This window comes from Haliotis rufescens, unplaced genomic scaffold (assembly GCF_023055435.1).
Source record: "Haliotis rufescens isolate VD_foot unplaced genomic scaffold, xgHalRufe1.0.p SCAF_11, whole genome shotgun sequence".
NCBI lineage: Eukaryota > Metazoa > Mollusca > Gastropoda > Lepetellida > Haliotidae > Haliotis > Haliotis rufescens.
In genome coordinates this window covers 45,273,197-45,296,090 of record NW_025963791.1, presented here as the reverse complement: position 1 = coordinate 45,296,090, position 22,894 = coordinate 45,273,197, and the positions used below count along the sequence as shown (strand labels likewise).

The window sequence follows — 22,894 nt, the reverse complement described above, 5'->3', positions numbered from 1 at the left end:
CAACGAAGCAGTGTAAAATCACAATGCGTCCCCGCCCAAGTATGTATGCTATAATTTGTTTATCCCAAATATTACAACAAACGTAAGACAACAAATAACAAAACAAACAATACTTGCGAGGATACGCCAATCGTGGGGTACCAAGCAAAAGAATATAGAATGCAAACCAGTTCACAAACTGCTGGCTACGCAAAATATTCAAGATGGCTACTTGGAGCAACAAGACACCTGGCCTTATGTTTCTTTTGAGAAAACGCCAGTAAGTGTCTTATAAGGTTATGCACATGTTTATCAAACATAGAATGTACAAAAAACAAACGGTAGTCACAACACAAAGACAAAACAACATTAACCCAGATAGCAAACACGTGAGGGTTTGAATCAATTTTATGTTACAGCAAAAAAACAGGTCTTCTCTCATCAAGTGACAAGAGTAATGTGAGGATTCGTGACGTCACTTCCCTTGGTCACGTGGGAGCTGCATGATTGGCTGGCCTCTCAGCTAGTTGGAGCAACTTCTTCAAGCAAAGACCCTCACACAGCTCTTTTCTGTCAAGAAACAAACATTATGCATTAAGGAGTAATGCAGGATAAGTTAAAAATATTATTATAATAAAAGGCTATGTATATTGCGCATATTTCAACACCACTCGGGGGCATGCTCAAAGCGCTATAATTACCCCGGTCACTGGATCATTGTGCACTCAAGAATCATTCTCAGCTCCCTGGGGAATATACTGCTTAAACCATTTATGTACCCCTGTAACACGCTAACCCTGTAACGCGAGGAGTTGAAACTTTCACTGGGTATTTATTTGCTCATCTGAGAGATAGCTACTGACAAACTGTAAACATCAGGCTGCCATAGGTGATGAAGTTTCCAACCTCCTACTGTACAGACTCTGGACATGAGACAAAGAGGCTTGAGATTCCATGTTCGGTGCTGGGTTGCATCAACCGACTTACAACTCAAATGACTCCTCAAAGAGTGGATGTAGAGTTTTCTTGACGACCTGCGTGCTCTGCACAGTGATGTCGGGGAACACATGGTCCGGACAGAGCTGCACCAGCACAAAGGGGTCACTGAGACCTGGGGGGAGAGGATACACCAGATGATGGACAGTAGCTTCATCTCAACACTTCAACATCTCTACCAAGCGTTACTGGCACACTAAATACAGCTCACCTCAGTACAGGTGTCCTCAAATAGAACCATGACAAACTGCAGAAGCTCACATGATTTTTTCAGAAGATGACGTATTACAGGTAAAACTCTTTAAAAATAAAATAAATGGAGAATAAGACAAATGTGGAAGTTTATGACTGACTATATATCCTATGTTTCACAGACACAGAAACCCAAAACAAGCAGGCATCCATCAGACAAACCCTCAATGATGGACTTTCTCTAGTCTTTCATTCACTCACTCACCATTGGCATCCAGTGGGATGAGATCCTTGGCACTCAGAACTGTAAACAATAACATTGCATATCAGACAGTAACACACAGAGATGCCTGGCTATGTCCTGATAAGCTTTACAAATAGAGCCACAAGGCCATAGAGCTATATGCTTTACAAATACAGCCACAAGGCCATAGAGCTATATGCTTTACAAATAGAGCCACAAGGCCATAGAGCTATATGCTTTACAAATAGAGCCACAAGGCTCTAGAGCTATGTGCTTTACAAATACAGCCACAAGGCTCTAGAGCTATATGCTTTACAAATACAACCGCAAGGCTCTAGAGCTATATGATTTACAAATAGAGCCACAAGGCCATAGAGCTATGTGCTTTACAAATAGAGCCACAAGGCTCTAGAGCTATGTTCTTTACAAATACAGCCACAAGGCTCTAGAGCTATATGCTTTATGGTCTAAAGCAACCCATGCTTGTCGTAAGAGGCGACCAACAGGATCGGGTTGTTGGGCTCGCTGTCTTGGTTGATGCATGTGATCATATCCCAATTCTGTATATTGATGCTCATTTTGTCAATCACTGGATTGTCTGGTCCAGACTTGTTTGTTTACAAACTGCAGCAATATAGCTGGAATATTGCTGAGTATGGCATGAAACAACAAACACACAAACACAGGACGTGTTCAACACACAGGGGTGATAGTCAACAAGTAGTGTGGTAAATGTGATAGGGTCAACACATGGAGATGTGATGAACATGAAGGCCTACCTTCCACATACAGAGTGTGAGAGTCATATCTGTACACAGCACGGAAGTTGAGGACACCAAACTCTGTACTCTCTTGCTGCTTCTAGAAATCAATGTTGAAATGTTCACCATCTGTCATCTTCACAAAAGGTTACATTTAACCCAGCTGCAACCATCATCTCTGTCATGTACTTTTTACAAATTTGTAAACTTTTTGTATAAAATTAAGAAGACACATTAACCCTCATGGTGCCTGGACGTCAGTCAGCCTGCATACCGCTCAGTGCCGCACTGTGATGACATTGCGGTTTCAAAGTCTTGTACATTGTATCAAAAGTGTTACAACGTCCTTACTTCTTCACACAGAGTAACCAAATTATGTAACATGCAACTCGAGTTGACTGTGTTTCCATCAGTATTTGAAGTCACCAAATCCAAAAGATCTATGCACTGCCTAGCCATCGATAAAAGTGCTGATATTATAAGTTTCCTACTTTTCTACATTAATCGTAACACGGAAGTACCCGAATATGGCAAGCAAAGTCAAGTAAGGGCTCTTGTTTGAATAATGTCCAATAATTCATATCATTGGCAAGTGCATGTCCTAACAGTGATAGACATATGACATTTATGTTGAAGTACACATTCACTAAGATTTTTTTGTGAGTTATATTTACCGATAAAAATATCCCGATGAAATTGTGTGTGTTTTTGACGTCAAAACAAAATTGACGGAAGTGGTCATGATTAATTCAAACGCAGACTGTTTCAAAGATTATGTCACAATGCGAATGCCAGTTTGGAATGTATATCTTGAAGAAATCCCGGTTACTTCCATGTATGTTTCAGTGACCGTGCTCTTTTATTAGTGATAAAAACAACTTCGGGGTAATTGACATCGTACATTTTCAAAGGACAAAATGTGAAAGATCGCTAAACAGCCTTAACAATACTCAAATTGACATCTCTCAATATCGGACATCATTATTATTTCTTAATAATTAACAAGATAAAACTAATGTAATACCACCCAAGAGTAGGTACATGTAGCTTCAATCAAAATTGTTGAAACGTTTTCATGGGCAGCAAATTTATTCAACAAACCTATTTTCAATCACTCACAACTTGGGCGCCATATGTCATTGCTTCGTTGTGCAATCACACAAACCACTTATTGTTGCTTCGGGTGTCATGATGTGTTGTTAATGGTTTAAATCTAACTTATATCAAGCTTGAAACGAGATGGAATTGGACAATTTTAATACTTGAATTTGAAAGCTCAAGAAGAGTAGAGTAGCTAGGCTATATTTGATACAAGGAAACAATAACTTGCACAGTACAGGTGAAAGAAGGCAATATTATTGTTTTACGGTACAATTATAAATAATATCTAGATTATGTGAAAGAGAAAATTATGAAAATATGAGTTAATTCGATTAAAAAGTGTTTAATGTATATACAGCTCATGTTCTCAAAACTCTGAAAAAATTTGCTTCACTATGACCACTAGAAAACATACATCCTCGTCCCAGCATGTATTTCAAACTTGGCTGCCTCACTTAGACCTTTGCTCAAAATATACTTGTATGGCCAGTCCATGAAATACAACTTTTTCTTTCATAGTGTTTCATAAATACGACTTTAGAAGTGTATTTACACCTAGGTATGTACATGTACATTGAAGGACATATGTGATAGATTTTTTCGAGTAGTTTCTCATTCCATCCCATTCTAGTAAAGGAAAAGTTTGAAATATACTCAACAACATAAGTTCCTGTGACACCAATATTTTAGTGTATTTTTCAAACAAGTAAAGTTTGGTTTTCATTATTGTAGTACATGTATGGAATCAAGTCACAAAAATGCAACTGCTACAGAAAAGCAAGTATTCCATGCAAAAGTTGACTTTTGTGCAAGCCCCATGCATTTCACTACCCAAGAATTGGTATAAAAACATGTGCGTAAATGGGAATCCATATGCATTGTTTAGCATCGTGCTGACAACAACCACTCAGAAAAACAACAAAATTACACAATTATTCAACATTACGAAATGCCACACCTGTCCGAAAATGAGCGTCTGCGAGCCATTGGTATGCTTGAAGCAGGATTGAGCAATATGATGTTGCAAGACAATTTAACGTCCACAGAAACACCATTTGGTGCTTATGGCAATGTTGGCAACAGACGAATGCAGTCAGAGACCATCCTCAGAGTGGCAGGCCACGCGTAACCAATAATCGACAAGACAACTGAATTCGAACAACACACCTACGGAATCGATTCCAGCCAGCAACAGTGACTGCAAGAAGCATCCCTGGCCTTCGATCTTGACAAACCATACGTCGTCGCCTCAGATGTGCAGGGATTGTCGCCTTAAGACCCACCAGACGTCCCATTTTGACAGGAAACCACAGTGGGGACAAGTTCTATTCACTGACGAGTTTTGTTTTCACCTCAGCCACAGCGATGGACGGGTTTGAGTGTACCGACGTCGAGGTGAACGTCACGTCAATCATTGTGTCATGGACAACGCCCGGCCTCATATTGCTCGACTTGTTCAGGATTCTCTTCAACAAAACAACGTGAATGTCATCCCCTGGCCGGCTCGCTCCCCTGATCTCTCACCAATCGAGCAAATGTGGGATGAGATGGATCGGCGCCTTCGACGTCAACCACATGTTCCACAGACACTCCAGGAACTTCGAAACATGCTCAGCAGATATGGACAGATATCCCACAGGACTTAGTGCGATGCCTGGTCCATTCCATGAGACGAAGATGTGTTGCTTGCATCGCAACCAGAGGTGGACACACACGCTATTGATTAGTAAATTGACATTTTGGCATGTTAGTGGTTTTTTTTATGAAATCACGCATTTTCTGAAGTCATGATCAGTATGGCAAATTATACCATTTAAACACTTACAGGAGTCTTTTATCTGTTGCAAACCGAAATTGTTTCAGATTTGGAAAAAAACATAACTTTGCATTAAATCTTATTCAATGTCACAGGAACTTTTGTTGTTCAGTATAGATAATGATCGTAGGTCAATGAAAGTAATGGAATTATTGGTCATAAAAGGAAAAATATATTCTTGCTATTGAACTTCGAAAATTTAACCAGCAAAATCTTTAATATAAATGGTTTTCAGTTATTATGTCTTTGCTATTTTTCTTAATTTTGGCCTAGCTAAACTACAGCTTGGAGGGAAGATATACAAATTAAAATGGTGAAAAAAGAACCACAAGAATGCTTTGATTTTGCTCTTAGACAAATATTTCTTTTACAAAAATCTATTTTATCTAAATACAAAAGGATACAAAACAAAGTAATTACTACTATGTCACTGATCGAAGTATTTGGTAATTTAGATAATGCAGAGTGAAAAAATCTATAAATAACACAATATAAAACATCAAAACGAAATCACATTTACACTGAAAACATTTTGTCTTTCAGAAATCGATTATCTATATATTGTGAGTAGATCTAATTACTTTTACTGTTGATGTTATAAATTGAACCATTCGAAATTCTATTAGATGAAGCTAAAATAATAAAAATCCATTTTGACAGCTTTCTCACTGTAAAATATTCCATTCTCTTACTCAACTAAATGCACATTATTTTCTTTGGATATCAAGCCTTCAAACAGATATGAAAAGCACATGTCAACATACCAAAATTAGAAAACTGTGCTAAATATTCTAACACTGTTAGTCAAATGATAAGCGGTCTCATTCACTCGTCAGTTGCCGTGGACATTTTCTAGTTCTTTGCTTTCTAGTTCAGTCAAAGAGAATATTTTTATTTGGAAAATGAAACCACGTGTATCCATTATACTACCACAACATTAGATCAGCTGTTTCATGTGACATCATTAACGTCAGAACACGTGAGGTCAAATCATGCGAACCTGTCCAGTTGACAAATTCACAGCGGCGGGAAATCACCGACCATCTATTAGCCTATTCGAAAAAAATTGCAGACTGTAACAAAATAAAATAAAGTGTACTCATTGCTGACATTTCAGATAACATATCAAATAAGAGTTGAAGACTTGCAATAGATTATCATACGTTAATTGAGAGTACAGTGTATATCAATAAGGTGTAAATCTAATATTTATATTAGATCTAATATCCATGGCAGAATGTTGGAAATACGAGCTGTCGTGTTATGATAATATATTCCAATTTTTTAAGAAATTTGTAATGTGTATTTGTGATATATATGCATACACAATTGGTTATCAATTATCTTGTACAATACAGCATGTACCATGTACATTAGACTCACAGAAAATACTATTAAAGCAAACCAATCGCAGCGCCATTATCACAGTTTCAGTGAAAGGAAAAACAAATCGAAATCGAACTTTACAGCACATCGTATCCATAAGTGGTTAACCCAAATACAAAAAAGGTATTGCTGTAATCATTGTAGATGTTATGTTGATGTTTTCAGTAGTTGTATTATGTTTATATTGTGTGTACCAACGACAGAAAAGGGGGATGAGCTATCACATGTGGAACCGACCTTGACACAATTTGTTTACAATATGGCGTTGACTCACATTAAATGTCGTGGCCACACTTTTGAAATCTCCTTTTGCGACAAAATGTGAAACAGTTAGGGCAAGTCACTCACACGGCGATGTTAGAGCAATCACACATGACTCTTAGTCATTCCAATTGAAAAAAGTAGCAGTTATTTGTCTTATCGGGCGAGCATGTAGGACAACCGGTAGACAAGGAATCGCGGCACAGATATGATGCAAACGTGCCCTGTCGATCACTTCAGGCTTGGCTGTTCAATGTTTAGCTTTTGATCATGGACTTCCTGCCCATAAATATATAAATAATAACTATCTTTAAGTATCTTAGAATATTGAATTGAATATTTTCTGTAAATCAGCATCATAAACAAAAAGACAATCTGGACTATCGTTTCGTCTCTAGCGTCGTGCTAAATCGCCATGACACACAGTCGATAAACATATGCAATACTTGAACAAAACACTACTGTGGCGGACTAAACGTTAGTACTCTTACGCCAATAACTGTACAGTGGGGAAAAGTAAATCTTTCTGGCCAGTCAGATCAGATTTCTTTTTCAAATTGGCTATCTGATATAATAATAGTTACGTGTATATGACATGGGTGCATAATAAATAATTGCCTTCATTCGCATGGAGTTCAACATGGCAGAAAAAGATCGAGAAGCGTGGTAACCACTTTACAAATCTCTCCATATTTCGCAATCCGTAGCAGTGCATAAAATATGAGTTACACGATATTAACGCTGAGATGATTAGGGTGATGATGGTTATAATTTCATTCAATGAACGTCATAAATGTAATGGAAATATACACTGTCATTTTCTCATGTGTACCGACCATTCCGCTATTACCAATAGTAAAAAAAAATATACAAAACGTGTAAATAAACTTGTTCGTAAAGGAGTGAACAGAAATTTATCTATGTGAATAAGTATACAGTTGTGAGAAACATGTATTCTCACCACTCTGGTCATATTATGTGTTATGAACAAGGATTTTGTCTGAAAATATTGATGTGTATGTGACATGGGTTCATAAACAAAATTCGCCGTCATTCGCTTGGTGTTCAAACATTTTAGAGAAAGGCCGAGAAGCGCGGTAGCCACTTTACTCATCTCTCCATATTTCTAATCAATAGCATTGTATAAAGTATGAGCTGCATGATGTTAAAGCTAAGATGATTTGGGTGATGATGGTTATAATTTTGACTTTGTGCACTCAGTGTTTGATATCTGAATTCAGTTTACAAAGGGCATTTTTCTCGGGACCATATATGGTCCTGTGGCACTATGCGGATGTGAAAGGTGTGGGACCATATATATGGTCCCTTGGCACTGTGCGGGTGTGAAAGGTGTGGGACCATATAGGGTCCTGTGACACCAAGAGGGCTAAAGTAAATCATTTCTGTTGTGATGTATGAGGACAGCACCCTTAGGACACAAAAAGACTCATCAAACACCATCTGCTGGGAAACTCACCTGGATCTCGGCCATCTGGATGTAGAAGGTCTCAATCAGAGACGTGGTGTCCATCTTGTGGAAGGTCAGCAGCTCTCGCAACTCCTAAAAACATAAATAGAATATGTCATCTACTGTAAAAAAATTGACTCTATAAACTCTATGAACTGTGGATATTTGACGAATTCACACAAAACTGTGGACAACTGATGAACTCACCTGGAACTGTTGGGAAAGGATATCCTCCATGTTCAGCCCTTTCCCTTTAGCATGGAAGAAATCGACCAGAAGACCAAGGGCGTCAAACATGCGCTGGTAGAAGATGGGAGGTCTCTGGAAGGGAGTTAACACCTTTCTGTAGATTGCACATACACCATGCAAAACAAACAGACGATAGTGGGAATCATCAAGGCATATGTTCTGATCCATATGGTATTGGCAACTGGAACTGCAATGATCTAATTGTCGGGGAGTAGGCGGTCTGACCTAAAGAGTTCTAGTCAATGTTACTGATATCGGGTAAAACCCACCTCTGTTGGCCAGACATGCACAGCTTCATGCTTCTGATGAGTTAACCAATGTCACCTTGACTTATGTTGTTTCACTCATCAGTGAGAGCAACACCAAGTTCATTGCCAGTGGTAGGTGGATTTTGACGCTGACATTGACATTTGCCAATGACGTTCCAAATGTGTATCAATGGGGCAAAGGTCAGGAATGAACAGCCTGCAACATGCCAATGGCATGTAAACATTCTGCATGTTGTTACTTGTCTTTGAGTGTTTGGTTCCAAAAATCAATATGTGTCTGCACATCATAATGTACCACCAACCCACAAGTACGTACCACCAACCCACAAGTACGTACCACCAACCCACAAGTACGTACCACCTCCTCATTGTCCAGCACATCCTTGAACTCCTCCAACACTTCCACCCATATTGACTCTAAAATTCGGTCAAAGTTGGTCTTGAGCAGGTTGTTGTTGAGAGTGAGCAGATTGCTGTCCAGGTACTCCAGGAGGTCACCAACCGCCTGGAAATACCAGAAAAAGACACATGAAGACACAAGAGACAGTCAGACACATGTAGACACAGACAGACACATATAGGCACTGATATTTAGACACAGAGATATGTAGACACAGAGATATGTCGACACAGACATGTGTGGAGGCAGACATGTAAACAGACATATGTTGGCACAGATTCCACTCACATCGTCTGCAGGGAGTGACTCTGGGGCCCAATTCAGGTGGAACACATCCTTCTTGATGTCAGGACGCATCTATTAACAAAAAGATTATTTACTAAACATCTATCAGCCAAGTACCACAGGGAATCACAAACACATACCACAGGGTACTTAAGACCCCAAAGACAAGCTCCTTCACAGCCAGCCGACATGGGATCCACACTGCCTAACACTACTGCCCCGAGGAAAGCTCCTCCACAGCCAGCTGTCGCGGTACCTCACTAACTAACACTACTGCCCCGAAGGAAAGCTCCTCCACAGCCAGCTGTCGCGGTACCTCACTAACTAACACTACTGCCCCGAGGAAAGCTCCTCCACAGCCAGCTGTCGCGGTACCTCACTGACTAACACTACTGCCCCGAAGGAAAGCTCCTCCACAGCCAGCTGTCGTGGTACCTCACTGACTAACACTACTGCCCCGAGGAAAGCTCCTCCACAGCCAGCTGTCGCGGTACCTCACTAACTAACACTACTGCCCCGAGGAAAGCTCCTCCACAGCCAGCTGTCGCGGTACCTCACTAACTAACACTACTGCCCCGAGGAAAGCTCCTCCACAGCCAGCTGTCGCGGTACCTCACTAACTAACACTACTGCCCCATGGAAAGCTCCTCAACAGCCAGCTGTCGTGGTACCTCACTGACTAACACTACTGCCCCGAGGAAAGCTCCTCCACAGCCAGCTGTCGCGGTACCTCACTGACTAACACTACTGCCCCGAAGGAAAGCTCCTCCACAGCCAGCTGTCGTGGTACCTCACTGCGTAACACTACTGCCCCGAGGAAAGCTCCTCCACAGCCAGCTGTCGCGGTACCTCACTGACTAACACTACTGCCCCGAAGGAAAGCTCCTCCAAGGCAAGCTGTTGTGGGTACCTCACTGACTAACACTACTGCCCCGAGGAAAGCTCCTCCACAGCCAGCTGTCGGGGTACCTCACTGCGTAACACTACTGCCCCGAGGAAAGCTCCTCCACAGCCAGCTGTCGTGGTACCTCACTGACTAACACTACTGCACCAGGACAGGCACCTCCACAGTACAGCCAGCTGTCGTGGTACCTCACTGACTAAAGCCCCTATCTCACATACACGATTTAAGAAATTGCGAACACGATTTAAGAAAAGTTGACAAATTGTGTTGATTCGTGCTTGACCTTGTGGTTTATGCAAATTTCTTAACCAAACACAACCATCATACGACCAAAAACGACCCTCATACGACCAAAAATGACCCTCATACGACCTTTATAAGACTGAACACAACACTCATACGACCGTCATAAGATATTCATACGATACAACACGATTTAACCTCATTTAACACGACCCCAATAGGACTGTCAAACGACGCCCATACGACTTAACATGAAACAACACGACCACCATTCGATTAAACCCGAATCATTACGATGTCCATACGACTACAAAAATATACATGATCTCCATACGACTGAGCAAGACCTTCATACGACATATTTTTGTTTATTTTGGTCATGTGGGTCCTGTAGTATTTAAGCTGCATTGCAACAGCATTTCTGTGTCAGTCTTCACCATGTTCAACAACAAACAAGACCCGCAAGAAGCAGATTTTGGTGGTGGTTCAGAGGTTTCAGCTGGCTCATATCTTGTCCCTGGGTACCGGGTGGATGTTCACCCATGGATGGTGGTGAAGGATGTTTCCCTTTTTCGAAGGTTTTGCTTGGAGGAGCTTCTTTTTCGGCCGCCTGGGGTTTGGCATGGCTGAAGAATGAGCTTTCACTTTCAGGGGGTTTCCCACGTTCTCACTCTGTCACGTTACGGTCGTATGACAAACGTATGGATTTCGTGTTCAGGCGTATGGGAGTCGTATGAAAGGTGTATGAAAGTTATGTTGAATCGTGTTAAAACGTATGAAGGTCGTATGAGTTTCTTCACACGCTCCCCAACACGATTGAACACGACTGTCATACGACCTTCATTTGACTGAACACGACTTTTCAGCTCGGCTCAAATCATGTCATATATTTTTGAATTGCAAAACTTTATAACACGATTTAAGCCGAGCTGCGACGTCCATACAACCGCGCGCGACCGACCACGAATGAAGAGGAATAAGTGAGCGACCTTCATACGTTCTAACACGATTTAAGGAAAAACATTACATCGTGTTCATTCGTGAATGTGAGATAGGGGCTTAACACTACTGTCACAGGGCAAGGTCCTCCACAGCCAGCTGTCACGGGTACCCCACTGACGAACACTACTGCTACCAGGAAAAGCTCTACATCCAGCTGTCGTCATACCTCACTAACACTACTGCCCCCGAGAAAGGCTCTTCCACAGCCAGCTGTCACGGGTACCTCAGTGACTTAACACTACTGCCACCAGGACAAGCTCCTCGACCGAACAGCCAGCTGTCATGGTACCTCACTGACTAACACTACTGCCCCAAGGACAAGCTCTTCCACTGCACAGCCAGCTGTCATGGTACCTCACTTACTAACACTACTGCCCCAAGGACAAGCTCTTCCACAGCCAGCTGTCATGGGTACCTCCCTGACTAACACTACTTTCCCTGGACAAGCTCCTCCACAGCACAGCCAGCTGTCACGGGTACCTCCCTGACAAACACTACTGCCCCAAGGACAAACTCTTCCACTGCACAGCCAGCTGTCGTGGTACCTCACTGACTAACACTACTGCCCCAAAGACAAGCTCTTCCACTACACAACCAGCTGTTGTGGTACCTCACTGACTAACACTACTGCCCCAAGGACAAGCTCTTCCACTGCACAGCCAGCTGTCGTGGTACCTCACTTACTAACACTACTGCCCCAAAGACAAGCTCTTCCACTGCACAGCCAGCTGTCACGGGTACCTCCCTGACAAACACTACTGCCACCAGGACCAGCTCCTCCACCAAAGGCTGTCTCAGGTACCTCAGTGACTGACACTACCGCCCAAAGGACAAGCTCCTCCAAGGCCAGCTGTTGTGGGTACCTCACAGACTAACACTACTGCCACAGGACAAGGTCCTCCACAGCCAGCTGTCGTGGTACCTCACTGACTAACACTACTGCCACCAGGAAAAGCTCCTCCACAGCAGAGCCAGCTGTCATTGGTACCTCACTGACAAACAATACTGCACCAGGACAAGCTCTTCCACAGCCAGCTGTCATGGGTACCTCCCTGACTAACACTACTTTCCCTGGACAAGCTCCTCCACAGCACAGCCAGCTGTCACGGGTACCTCCCTGACAAACACTACTGCCACCAGGACCAGCTCCTCCACAAACAGCTGTCACAGGTACCTCAGTGACTGACACTACCGCCCAAAGTACAAGCTCCTCCAAGGCCAGCTGTCACAGGTACCTCACTAACACTACTGCCACCAGGACCAGCTCCTCCACAAACAGCTGTCACAGGTACCTCAGTGACTGACACTACCGCCCAAAGTACAAGCTCCTCCAAGGCCAGCTGTCACAGGTACCTCACTAACACTACTGCCACCAGGACAAGCTCGTCCACAAACAGCTGTCAGAGGTACCTCAGTGACTGACACTATCGCCCAAAGTACAAGCTCCTCCAAGGCCAGCTGTCACAGGTACCTCACTAACACTACTGCCACCAGGACAATCTCCTCCACAGTACAGCCAGCTGTCACGGGTACCTCCCTGACTTAATCTACTGCCACAGGACCAGCTCCTCCACAGTACAGCCAGCTGTCACAGGTACCTCAGTGACAAACACTACTGCCACCAGGACCAGCTCCTCCATAGCCAGCAGTCGTGGGTACCTCACTGACTAACACTACTGCCACCAGGACCAGCTCCTCCACAGCCAGCAGTCAGAGGTGCCTCAGTGACTGACACTACCACCCAAAGTACAAGGTCCTCCATAGCAAGCTGTCACAGGTACCTCCCTGACAAACACTACTGCCACCAGGACCAGCTCCTCCACAAACAGCTGTCAGAGGTACCTCAGTGACTGACACTACCGACCAAAGGACAAGCTCCTCCAAGGCCAGCTGTTGTGGGTACCTCACAGACTAACACTACTACCACAGGACAAGGTCCTCCACAGCCAGCAGTCGTGGGTACCTCAGTGACTGACACTACCACCCAAAGTACAAGGTCCTCCATAGCAAGCTGTCACAGGTACCTCCCTGACAAACACTACTGCCACCAGGACCAGCTCCTCCACAAACAGCTGTCAGAGGTACCTCAGTGACTGACACTACCGCCCAAAGGACAAGCTCCTCCAAGGCAGCTGTTGTGGGTACCTCACAGACTAACACTACTGCCACAGAACAAGGTCCTCCACAGCCAGCTGTCATGGTACCTCACTGACTAACACTACTGCCACCAGGATAAGCTCCTCCACAGCACAGCCAGCTGTCATGGTACCTTACTGACTAACACTATTGCCACCAGGAAAAGCCTCTCTACATCCAGCTGTCATGGTACTGTTAGTATGTTCATTTCCAAGTTATTCCGATTGTTGGAAATACGAAGTATTGCGAATGTCAGGCCGGAAGTAGCATGGTCGGGTATCCCTAAAAGATGGCAGCCCGCATGTGTTGTGATTGAGTCCCGGTGTATCGTCAGGCGTAATAAAGCCTCTGCAAATCAAGACAACTGAACTGTGTCTTTATCATTGGTCCAACGAGGTTGGAAACTTGGTGTCAGAAGTGGGATCACGCAATCTATAGAAGCGGATCTAACTCGAATCAACTACGAGCACATGCAATGGCGGGACTTCCGAAGCGACCTGAGCTCAAGCTTTCGGGGAATGTGGCTGAAAACTTCAAGAACTTTGAAGTTAGGTTCAATGACTATTGTATTCAGGCGGATTACAGAAATCTAGATAAAAACCCAAATACTGAACAAATAGACTACTACAAGAAGCCAAAATTGGAAATATCGTCGCTAAGGTCGGCAATGCCTGATGAAGCACTACAGGTCGTGAGATACACTTTAGAACCTCAAATAGTAGAAGAAGATAGGAATAAACCATGGGTATGGATGGAAAAGTTACGTATTTTCTACACAGGGACCGTCGGTAGTTCACTGATGACAGATAGATTCAGATTTTGGAATACTAATCAGCTACCACGCGAAACAGTACAAGAATGGGAGGTCAAGGTCAGACAATCAGGTAGCTTGTGTGCCTATGCAGCAGTAGGAGATGAAATGTGTCGTGACAAATTTGTATTTGGTCTGCATGACAGCAACATTAGAACTGAACTTTTAAAGACACACTTGAAATCAGACAATAGTAAAAAGTTATTGTCAGAGGTTGTCAGTGAAGCCAAAGCCCTTGAATCTGCACAGAGGAGGGAGCCAGGTACATGCCATTGGTGTGGAGATCGACGAGGCCCTCATCCATGGAAGGTGTGCCCAGCAAAAGGAAAAGACTGTGTGAGATGTGGGTTAAATGACCATTTTGCCAGGGTATGTTTGCAAAATCCTGTCAACCCCACTTCTTATCCAAGACGGGGGCAACAACAAAGTAGAGGGAACCAGGGTCGTGGTAGGAGAAATACAGGGTACGTAAGGGACACAAACCAGCGTGAAAACCAGGACAAGGAAAGTCCACTGATGACTATGAACAGGGGGATGAGTACAAGATATACTCACTAGAAACTCAGCAGGCATATAATGTAACCACAAACAAAATGGGCAAGAAAAACTTTGTCTACCTCTCGACATCAACATCAGGAAACAAGTTTACACCAGTAAAGTACCAGATAGATTCTGCAGCCACATGTAATACCATTTAGGATCAGACTGTTAGAGATATGTTTCCAGAGGCACATATTCAAAGATCCCCATTCATATTGCATCCTTATGGTGATGCAAAGCCCCTTCACCCATTGGGACAAGTCAGTTTAATATGTGAACGAAAGAACAAGTTTGAACTTTTGACATTTCAAGTACTTCCCCATGATCAGTTGAAAGGAAAGCCAGCTTTACTTTCTAGCCAGGCAGTGAAAATCTTGGACTGATAAAGATTGAAGCTGATGAGGTATTTACTTTGACTTCTAAAGTACATGATGTTGCAGATGTTACAGATGGTGGAGACTTACCAGGGTTTCAGGCACGCACACCAGACTGCGGTTCATCAAATCTTCAAGACTCAAATGAATCCATGTGCATGGAGGAAAAGAAACAAAAGGAAATTACAGATCCCAGTAGTCTATGTGCATGCAATCATCTTGAGACTATACACAGCAAGGTGCCTGGACAATGCACTATGCCACCTCCAGCACCATCATAGCCTATTGTAGTACCAAGGAAAAGGATGTTACCTCCACCTGGTCATGTAGAAGCTGGTATACTAGCAAAGGTGGATGAGCCAACACCATGGTGCTCAAATGTTCTAATTAGAGAAACTCCAAAAAAGTTCAGGATATGCATAGATCCCAGTCAAACTGTGAACAAAGCCATCCTTCGACCAATATGTCAAATGCCGACACTCAATGAACAGCTTCACAAATTATGCAACGCCAAGTGTTTTTCACTGGTAGATGTCCGTGATGGTTTTCTTCATATTCCTTTGGATGAAGAATCATCTTTCATGACTACGATGCACACGTCTTATGGCAGGTATAGATGGCTACGCCTGCCATTTGGAATTACAAGTGCACCTGGGGAGTTCCAAATAAGACTATCTGCTGCACTTGAAGGTCTAGATGGAACCATATCAATGACTGATGACATTCTCATATACGGTGAAGGAAACACATTAGAGGAGGCGGAACAGGATCATGATCGGCGCTTTATAGCGTTAATGGAAAGATGCTTGACGAAAAATATCAAGTGCCAACCTTATAAACTGAAGTTCAAAATGAAGAAACTGAAAAATTTGTCGGCAACATAATTACTGACAAACGAATGAAAGCGGACCCAGACAAGGTTGCTGCGATCACAGAAATGCCTCCTCCATGCAACAAGGCTGGGCTCCTGAGATTCATAGGGATGGTCAACTACTTATCACCCTTCTGTGAAAATCTTACTTCAGCCTGATGCTAATGGAAAACTTCATCCAGTGGCATTCACATCCTGCAGCATGAATGCAACAGAACAGAGATATTCCCAAATTGAGAAGGAGTGTCTTGCAATATGCAATGCATTTGCCAAGTTTGACCAGTGGCTGTACGGAAAGGCAGACATTGAAGTACATACTGATCATCAGCCACTGGAAACAATCATGAAGAAGCCACTGAACAAGGCCCCTGCAAGGCTACAAAGAATGTTGTTAAAACTACAACGCTATCACTTCACTGTCAAGTACAGAAAAGGGACATCACTTCATCTTGCAGACACACTGTCACGAGCAGCACTTCCAACTCCAATCAATGCCAAGGTGACAGGGTATGAAGTATTCCGTCTGGAACTAGAACACTAATATGATGAGCACAATCCACATCTACATGAAGAAACTGAGGCCAGACTCCAAGAGGAAACTGCGAAAGATCCATTGATGTCTCAGTTGTACACACTGATAGGTCATGGATGGCCAGATGACAGAAACCTACTGGATCAAGCTTGGGCCTCCTACTGGGGCTATAGAGATGAACTTAGCATCAGCAATGGGATCATATACAAAGGTTCACTTGTGATGATCCCAAAGAGCATGTACAGAGAGATGCTGGAAAAGATACACTTGAATCACTTTGGAGCTGAATCAAACATACGAATGGCTCGAGAGGTCCTCTTTTGGCCTGAGATAAGGAACTCTATTCATGATATGTGCAGTGCGTGTGGAACATGTGCACAGTATGGAAATGAAGCACCCAGAGAACCCATGAAGTCTTTGCCAATACCAACCATGTCCTGGCAAATTATAAGTCAAGATTTATTTGCCTTTGAGAAAAAGACTTACCTTGTCACAGTTTGTCACTTCTCTGACTGGATTGAGGTTGACGAATTGGAAGACAGACTCCGCTACAGTGATAGCCAAAACAAAGGCTCATTTCTCTCGCTATGGGATTCCGAGTGTGTGTCATACAGACAATGGACCTCAGTTCATCAGCAAAGAATATGAAGACTTTGCTCAGCAGGATCACTTCAAGCACACAACGTCTTCACCATATCATCCACAAGGAAACGGAAAGGCTGAGTCAGCTGTCAAAGTGGTAAAAGCTATGATGAAGAAATCTGATGACAAAGAACTGGCATTCTTGAACTACAGAAATACTCCTCAAAAGGGACATACCTATTCACCTGCACAACGCATGATGAATCGTCGCACAAGGACTTTGCTGCCGACACCTAATCAACTTCTGCAGCCCCAGGTAGTGGATCCCGAAATAGTTTATAGAGAGATCAGGGGCAAAAGAATCTCTAGCAAGACTCAGTATGATAGATCGTCTGGTACAGAACATGAACCAATAGAAACTGGCAGTTATGTGTATGCTAAACCTCCACCAAACCAGAGAGGAAAACCTTGGGCATATGGGCAAGTCATCCACAAGGACAATACAAGGTCTTACACAATAAAAACCCATGATAGCACACTGAGAAGAAACCGTGTGCAAATCAAGCCAGCAGCTGCGCCACCACCATCGAACAACTACAACTCATCACAGAGGGAGCATAATCAACTGATCTTGAAGAATGCCGAATTCCAAACAGCTGTACAAAGTTCACCCATGAAACCTGTGACAGATCGAAGTGTAACGGCCCAAGCCAGCCCTAACATTACACAGAATGTAGAACAATCAAAGACTACACAGTCAGGTTTTCAACCTACAGAAAGTGTTACAGATGTTACCAAGATATCTGAAGAGAATTGCTCAGTAAAACGTCCACTCAGGGAAAAAAGATTGCCTTTAAGATACAATGACTATATAATACTTGAGTGAATTGATGTAATAATTGTCAACATGGACATGCATGAATTAGTGTCATGAACTTTGAGGCAAGACTATAAGATGCGGTTGCATATACAGACAGTGCCTGTGTGAACTAAGCAGATACATTTAACTAACTGATCATTGCAGCTGTTGAGAACTTTTAATGGTTACAATCGTTTAATATCATTTGAGTTAAAGGAGACATACTCTCTTTCTTTTTCTTCTTCTTTTTTTTTGTTTCTTCCAAAGGAGGGGAGATGTTAGTATGTTCATTTCCGAGTTATTTCGATTGTTGGAAATACGAAGTATTGCGAATGTCAGGCCGGAAGTAGCATGGTCGGGTATCCTTAAAAGATGGCAGCCCGCATGTGTTGTGATCGAGTCCCGGTGTATCGTCAGGCGTAATAAAGCCTCTGCAAATCAAGACAACTGAACTGTGTCTTTATCATTGGTCCAACGAGGTTGTAAACTGTACCTCACTGACTAACACTACTGCCACCAGGAAAAGCTCCTCCACAGCACAGCCAGCTGTCATGGGTACCTCACTGACAAACAATATTGCACCAGGCCAAGATCCTCCACAGCACAGCCAGCTGTCGTAGTACCTCACTGACTAACACTACTGCCGCCAGGAAAAGCTTCTCTACATCCAGCTGTCGTGGTACCTCACTGACTAACACTACAGCCCTAGGACAAGCTCGTCCACATCTAGCTGTTACGGGTACTGCACTGACTAACACTGCTGCACCCAGGACAAGCATCTCCACAGCCATCTTTCACGGGTACCGCACTGACTAACACTACTGTCCCCAGTACAAGCTCCTCATTTACCTCCCCATTCGCGTTTCCCACGAAAACATTTTACTTCCTTTCTTTCTGTTCAACAATGGTGAACATGGACTATTCCGAGCTCTTTTTGACCAATGAACATATAGCACGGAGATTAATATTATGCAAATGACGTATGTCTATTTTCGAGAGACCAATCAAATGCTGTAAAAACCATGTCACCGGTAATTTATTCAATAGACCCAAGGTTGTTTCTTTTTTTAGATGACATCCCATCCTAGAGTCCCCAGACAACCCCTTGGTTGGTTGACCTACCATGCAGTCACGTCAAATAAGTATATAATTTTATGAACCTACCTGTCATATCATTTATTTATTAAATCTATCACATTTCACAACGTCGTATCAAATGCGTATTCCATTTGATTTGATCATTTTTTATCTATAGATTAAAAAATTATTCACTATTTCCAGCAATGTTATTGAAAATAAATCTCGGACATACTCTTCGACAATGGGTCCACATCGAACATGTCAAAGAGCAATATAAAGACGTTTCAAGCAAATCTTTCAATATATTATACAAAGTAGTAAATAAAATCAACAAAAATATATCTTAAAGTTGTCAAACGTACATCTAAGTTATTATTATTACCATCTTTTCGTGTGATCGCATGTAATGTAAGTAAAATGACATCTCAGCTTTCGTCGCCTCAATTTCCTCAGGTCGGACACGATGTTTAATGCAAAGATATAAGCACGAAAAATCTTTGTCACAGCTCGTAACCTAGCACGATACATCCATGAAGTTCCATATTTTTAATATACATCGCGATTTCCTTCTTGAAACGTTCAGAATAACACAATTTAACAAAATTCTTTCGTCAAATTCTGAAATGCATCATACTATAGATGTAATTTGATTGGCTGACTTAGGTCACGTTCTAAGATTTGACCAATTACGAACCTTGTAGCAGATTTCGGCAAAGAAAGTGTCACTAAAAACCAATTTTATCCAAGCTTTCTAGCGATGTATTGTCATATGGCAGTCTTCGACGAACGTGTTATTCGAAAACGGAGGTAGTTCTTCAAGTTACTGAGCGGACAGCCGCTGTTATCAGGAAATGGGTGACGACAGATACTATTTAGAATTCTTTTTAAAATATTTTGTTTTTTTATGAAATCTTATAATTACGAAAATCGTCAATTTTTCGCTTCCTTGGTCCTTAATCTGGACGTTATGAATGTGTTAGATTAAAAAAAAATTATTTACAAAGAATTTAATTAAGTTGTAAATGGAGTATTTAAATAATGTGATAAACATAACTTTCATATTTATAAACAATAGGATTAGACCTTGAAATGGTGTATAATATGTACGTGGTAGCAAAGATGTTTTACAAGCAGATATTTTCTTTGATAAATGTTGGCTTCATCTGTCACACAAGAGTCTCTGGGAACTCGGATGTAAATGCTTCTGGTTGACTGGTGTTGAAAGAGTTAATGTTTTATGAGAGTAATTTAATTTCTTTGTTATCTGAATGTCATAACATGCATAATCAGTCATTATTTATATGCAGCATATATCATGATCATGCAATCTTATGACATTTGTTTTGAAGTTTTGAGTTGTTGATTTTAAAACCACAAGCAAAAATTTGCTTGTGCCTAAATTTTTTTTTACACAACAGAGCAACACACTCCAGAACAGTAGCACACTGAATTTTGTAACTGATCTCGATACCAAGAGGGTAAGAATCACTAATCGTCCGCTCACCTTGTCGGCCACCCTGTCCACCACTTGTGTGATCTTCCTGATCATGGCCGAGTCGGCCTGACACAGCTTCTTCCTCAGAGAATGCGCATCCAGCTGTTCTGCTCCATCTCCGCCTGTGGCCTCCAGGGCGCGTTGTATTGCGTTAAACTCAAGTGACTCTGGAAGCACACACAGCGACCGACGCACCTGCTCAATGTTGTTGATGGTGATGCACAGCTGCAATACAGAGCACAGTGATTGTATGTTAGCGTGCCCCTCCTCATCCAAGTAGTGCAAAGTACTTTGAGTGAATTACATTGTGCCAGCAGTGGTTAGAGAAGTTGTCAACTGTCAGTTGTCACCTTATTCTGCTGGTTGTTCCATATCAGTTTGGTGGACACTGGGCATCACCATTGTGGAGAGCTTACCAGAGATGACCTTTATGTCAGATAGGACCTTTGAACAAGAAATGAACTTGTTTGTGTTACCTGTCCGACAGGATGTCTTGGATTTTCTCTGTCACCTCCTTGATCTTGGGACTCTGGGATTCTGATATGACATTGTTTACTGAACGAAGAAAGGGGAATTTATGTCTGGCCTGCAGTGCCAGGGATGTTTGTGAATCTCTTAGTGCAGGTAATATTTGGCCAGTCAGGTATGTCTTTATGTAGTCTTTTTAATCTGTCAGTTTTGTTAGGTTTCAGTAATTTCATGGTAGTGATGGAGCATCCTGGCCTTATGGCTTGTGGTCTCTGCACATGCTTTCCAGGTTTATATTCAGGTGCCTTCCTGTGCTGTTGGTAATTAATAAACTTGTGTGCAGGATTGCTGTGTTTTTATTGGTTACTTTTGAGCTTTTAATAAATACATGTGAGAGGGAGCTTACATCAGACTGTCAATGAGTTTCACCAAGTTTCCATCTCCCAAGGGTTTAAAAGCAAGGTAACACATAATTGCATTTAGTAATATCTACTAAATGGCTTTATTGCGCATATCCAAACCTTGGGCTTATCACTGTTGTAACTCATCAAGGTAAAACAGTAACTGGAAAAAACTCATCAGTTATACTTTAGCAGGTATTCTGAGATCCACACTATGCAGGGGATGCTGTCCTACATGGAAACAACTAGGACAGTGATGCTCAGATTCAGTGGGGATGCCTGGTCGACCTACGACCAACAATTCCGACACAGAATGTCAAGGGACCCCTCAACCCGCTGGGACAACATTGAATGGGAGTTGTGGCTGAAGTATATGGTCACACAGCCAGCATGACAACCAGAGTCAGGCGGACGGGCACAAGGACACACGGTACATTGCCAGTTAGGAATGCTTGGATTTTAATAAATTTGGTTGTAGCAGACACAACTGCATGTACGCTCTCAAATGGGGGAAGTGTAGCAGAAATTCTCACAGCATTAGGACCTGCTTTCGAGGGAATGGAGTCCAAAATACAATCTTACCCAGGACAGCAAACAAGTCGCCAAGAAAAGTAAATTCAATGGCCCATTCCTCAGTTGTTCTCAATGAAATGGCACCCTGGTTACACCAATATGCTGAGGTCATGTACAGAGACGCAAATTACTTATGGGTAGGTTTTAGTTTTGGTTTCTAGCTTGAGTTTCAGTGTAGCCGCACGAGTCGCCTTGCACGAAACTTGTGATCAGTCATGCACCAAGACACAGCAGGATATGTCAAACAAAACTACAAAAGGAAGTTGACCATGGCAGGATGTCAAGCCCTTCAAGGACATCCCCCTGGACAACCTCCAAGTATCCCCAATAGGCCTGGTGCAAAAGAAGCAGCCAGGCCACGTTCAACAATCCGGTAAGTATGCCGATGATTTCCGTCTACTTCACCATTTTTTTATCCCAAGGGCAATTCTATAAAGGAATATGCCTGTTCCATGGTGTATGCCAGGTTTGATGATGCTATAAATATGGTTCAACAACTGGGAAAGGGAGCATTACAAGCAAAATTTGACATTAAGTCAGCCTTTAGAATTTTAAGATTAGAAGGTGAATTCTATTTTGATAAATGATTACCATTCCGATGCTCCATATCTTGCGG

At 42.4% G+C, this 22,894-nt stretch overlaps 1 protein-coding gene across 6 annotated transcripts in view; it reads right to left on the bottom strand.

Moving 5' to 3' along the window:
• The window catches only part of LOC124121055 (BAI1-associated protein 3-like), a 266,273-nt gene that overhangs the window by 13,547 nt on the left and 229,832 nt on the right, over positions 1–22,894 (bottom strand). For all 6 annotated transcript variants that reach the window (XM_048392841.1, XM_048392838.1, XM_048392837.1 and 3 more), the window contains 8 exons: positions 20,846–21,061; positions 9,411–9,479; positions 9,081–9,227; positions 8,412–8,525; positions 8,214–8,297; positions 2,191–2,272; positions 1,433–1,471; positions 967–1,090 (listed from right to left, as the gene is read on the bottom strand). In XM_048392841.1, the coding sequence (XP_048248798.1) occupies positions 967–1,090; positions 1,433–1,471; positions 2,191–2,272; positions 8,214–8,297; positions 8,412–8,525; positions 9,081–9,227; positions 9,411–9,479; positions 20,846–21,061 (875 nt within the window). The remainder of the gene's footprint in view (positions 1–966; positions 1,091–1,432; positions 1,472–2,190; positions 2,273–8,213; positions 8,298–8,411; positions 8,526–9,080; positions 9,228–9,410; positions 9,480–20,845; positions 21,062–22,894) is intronic.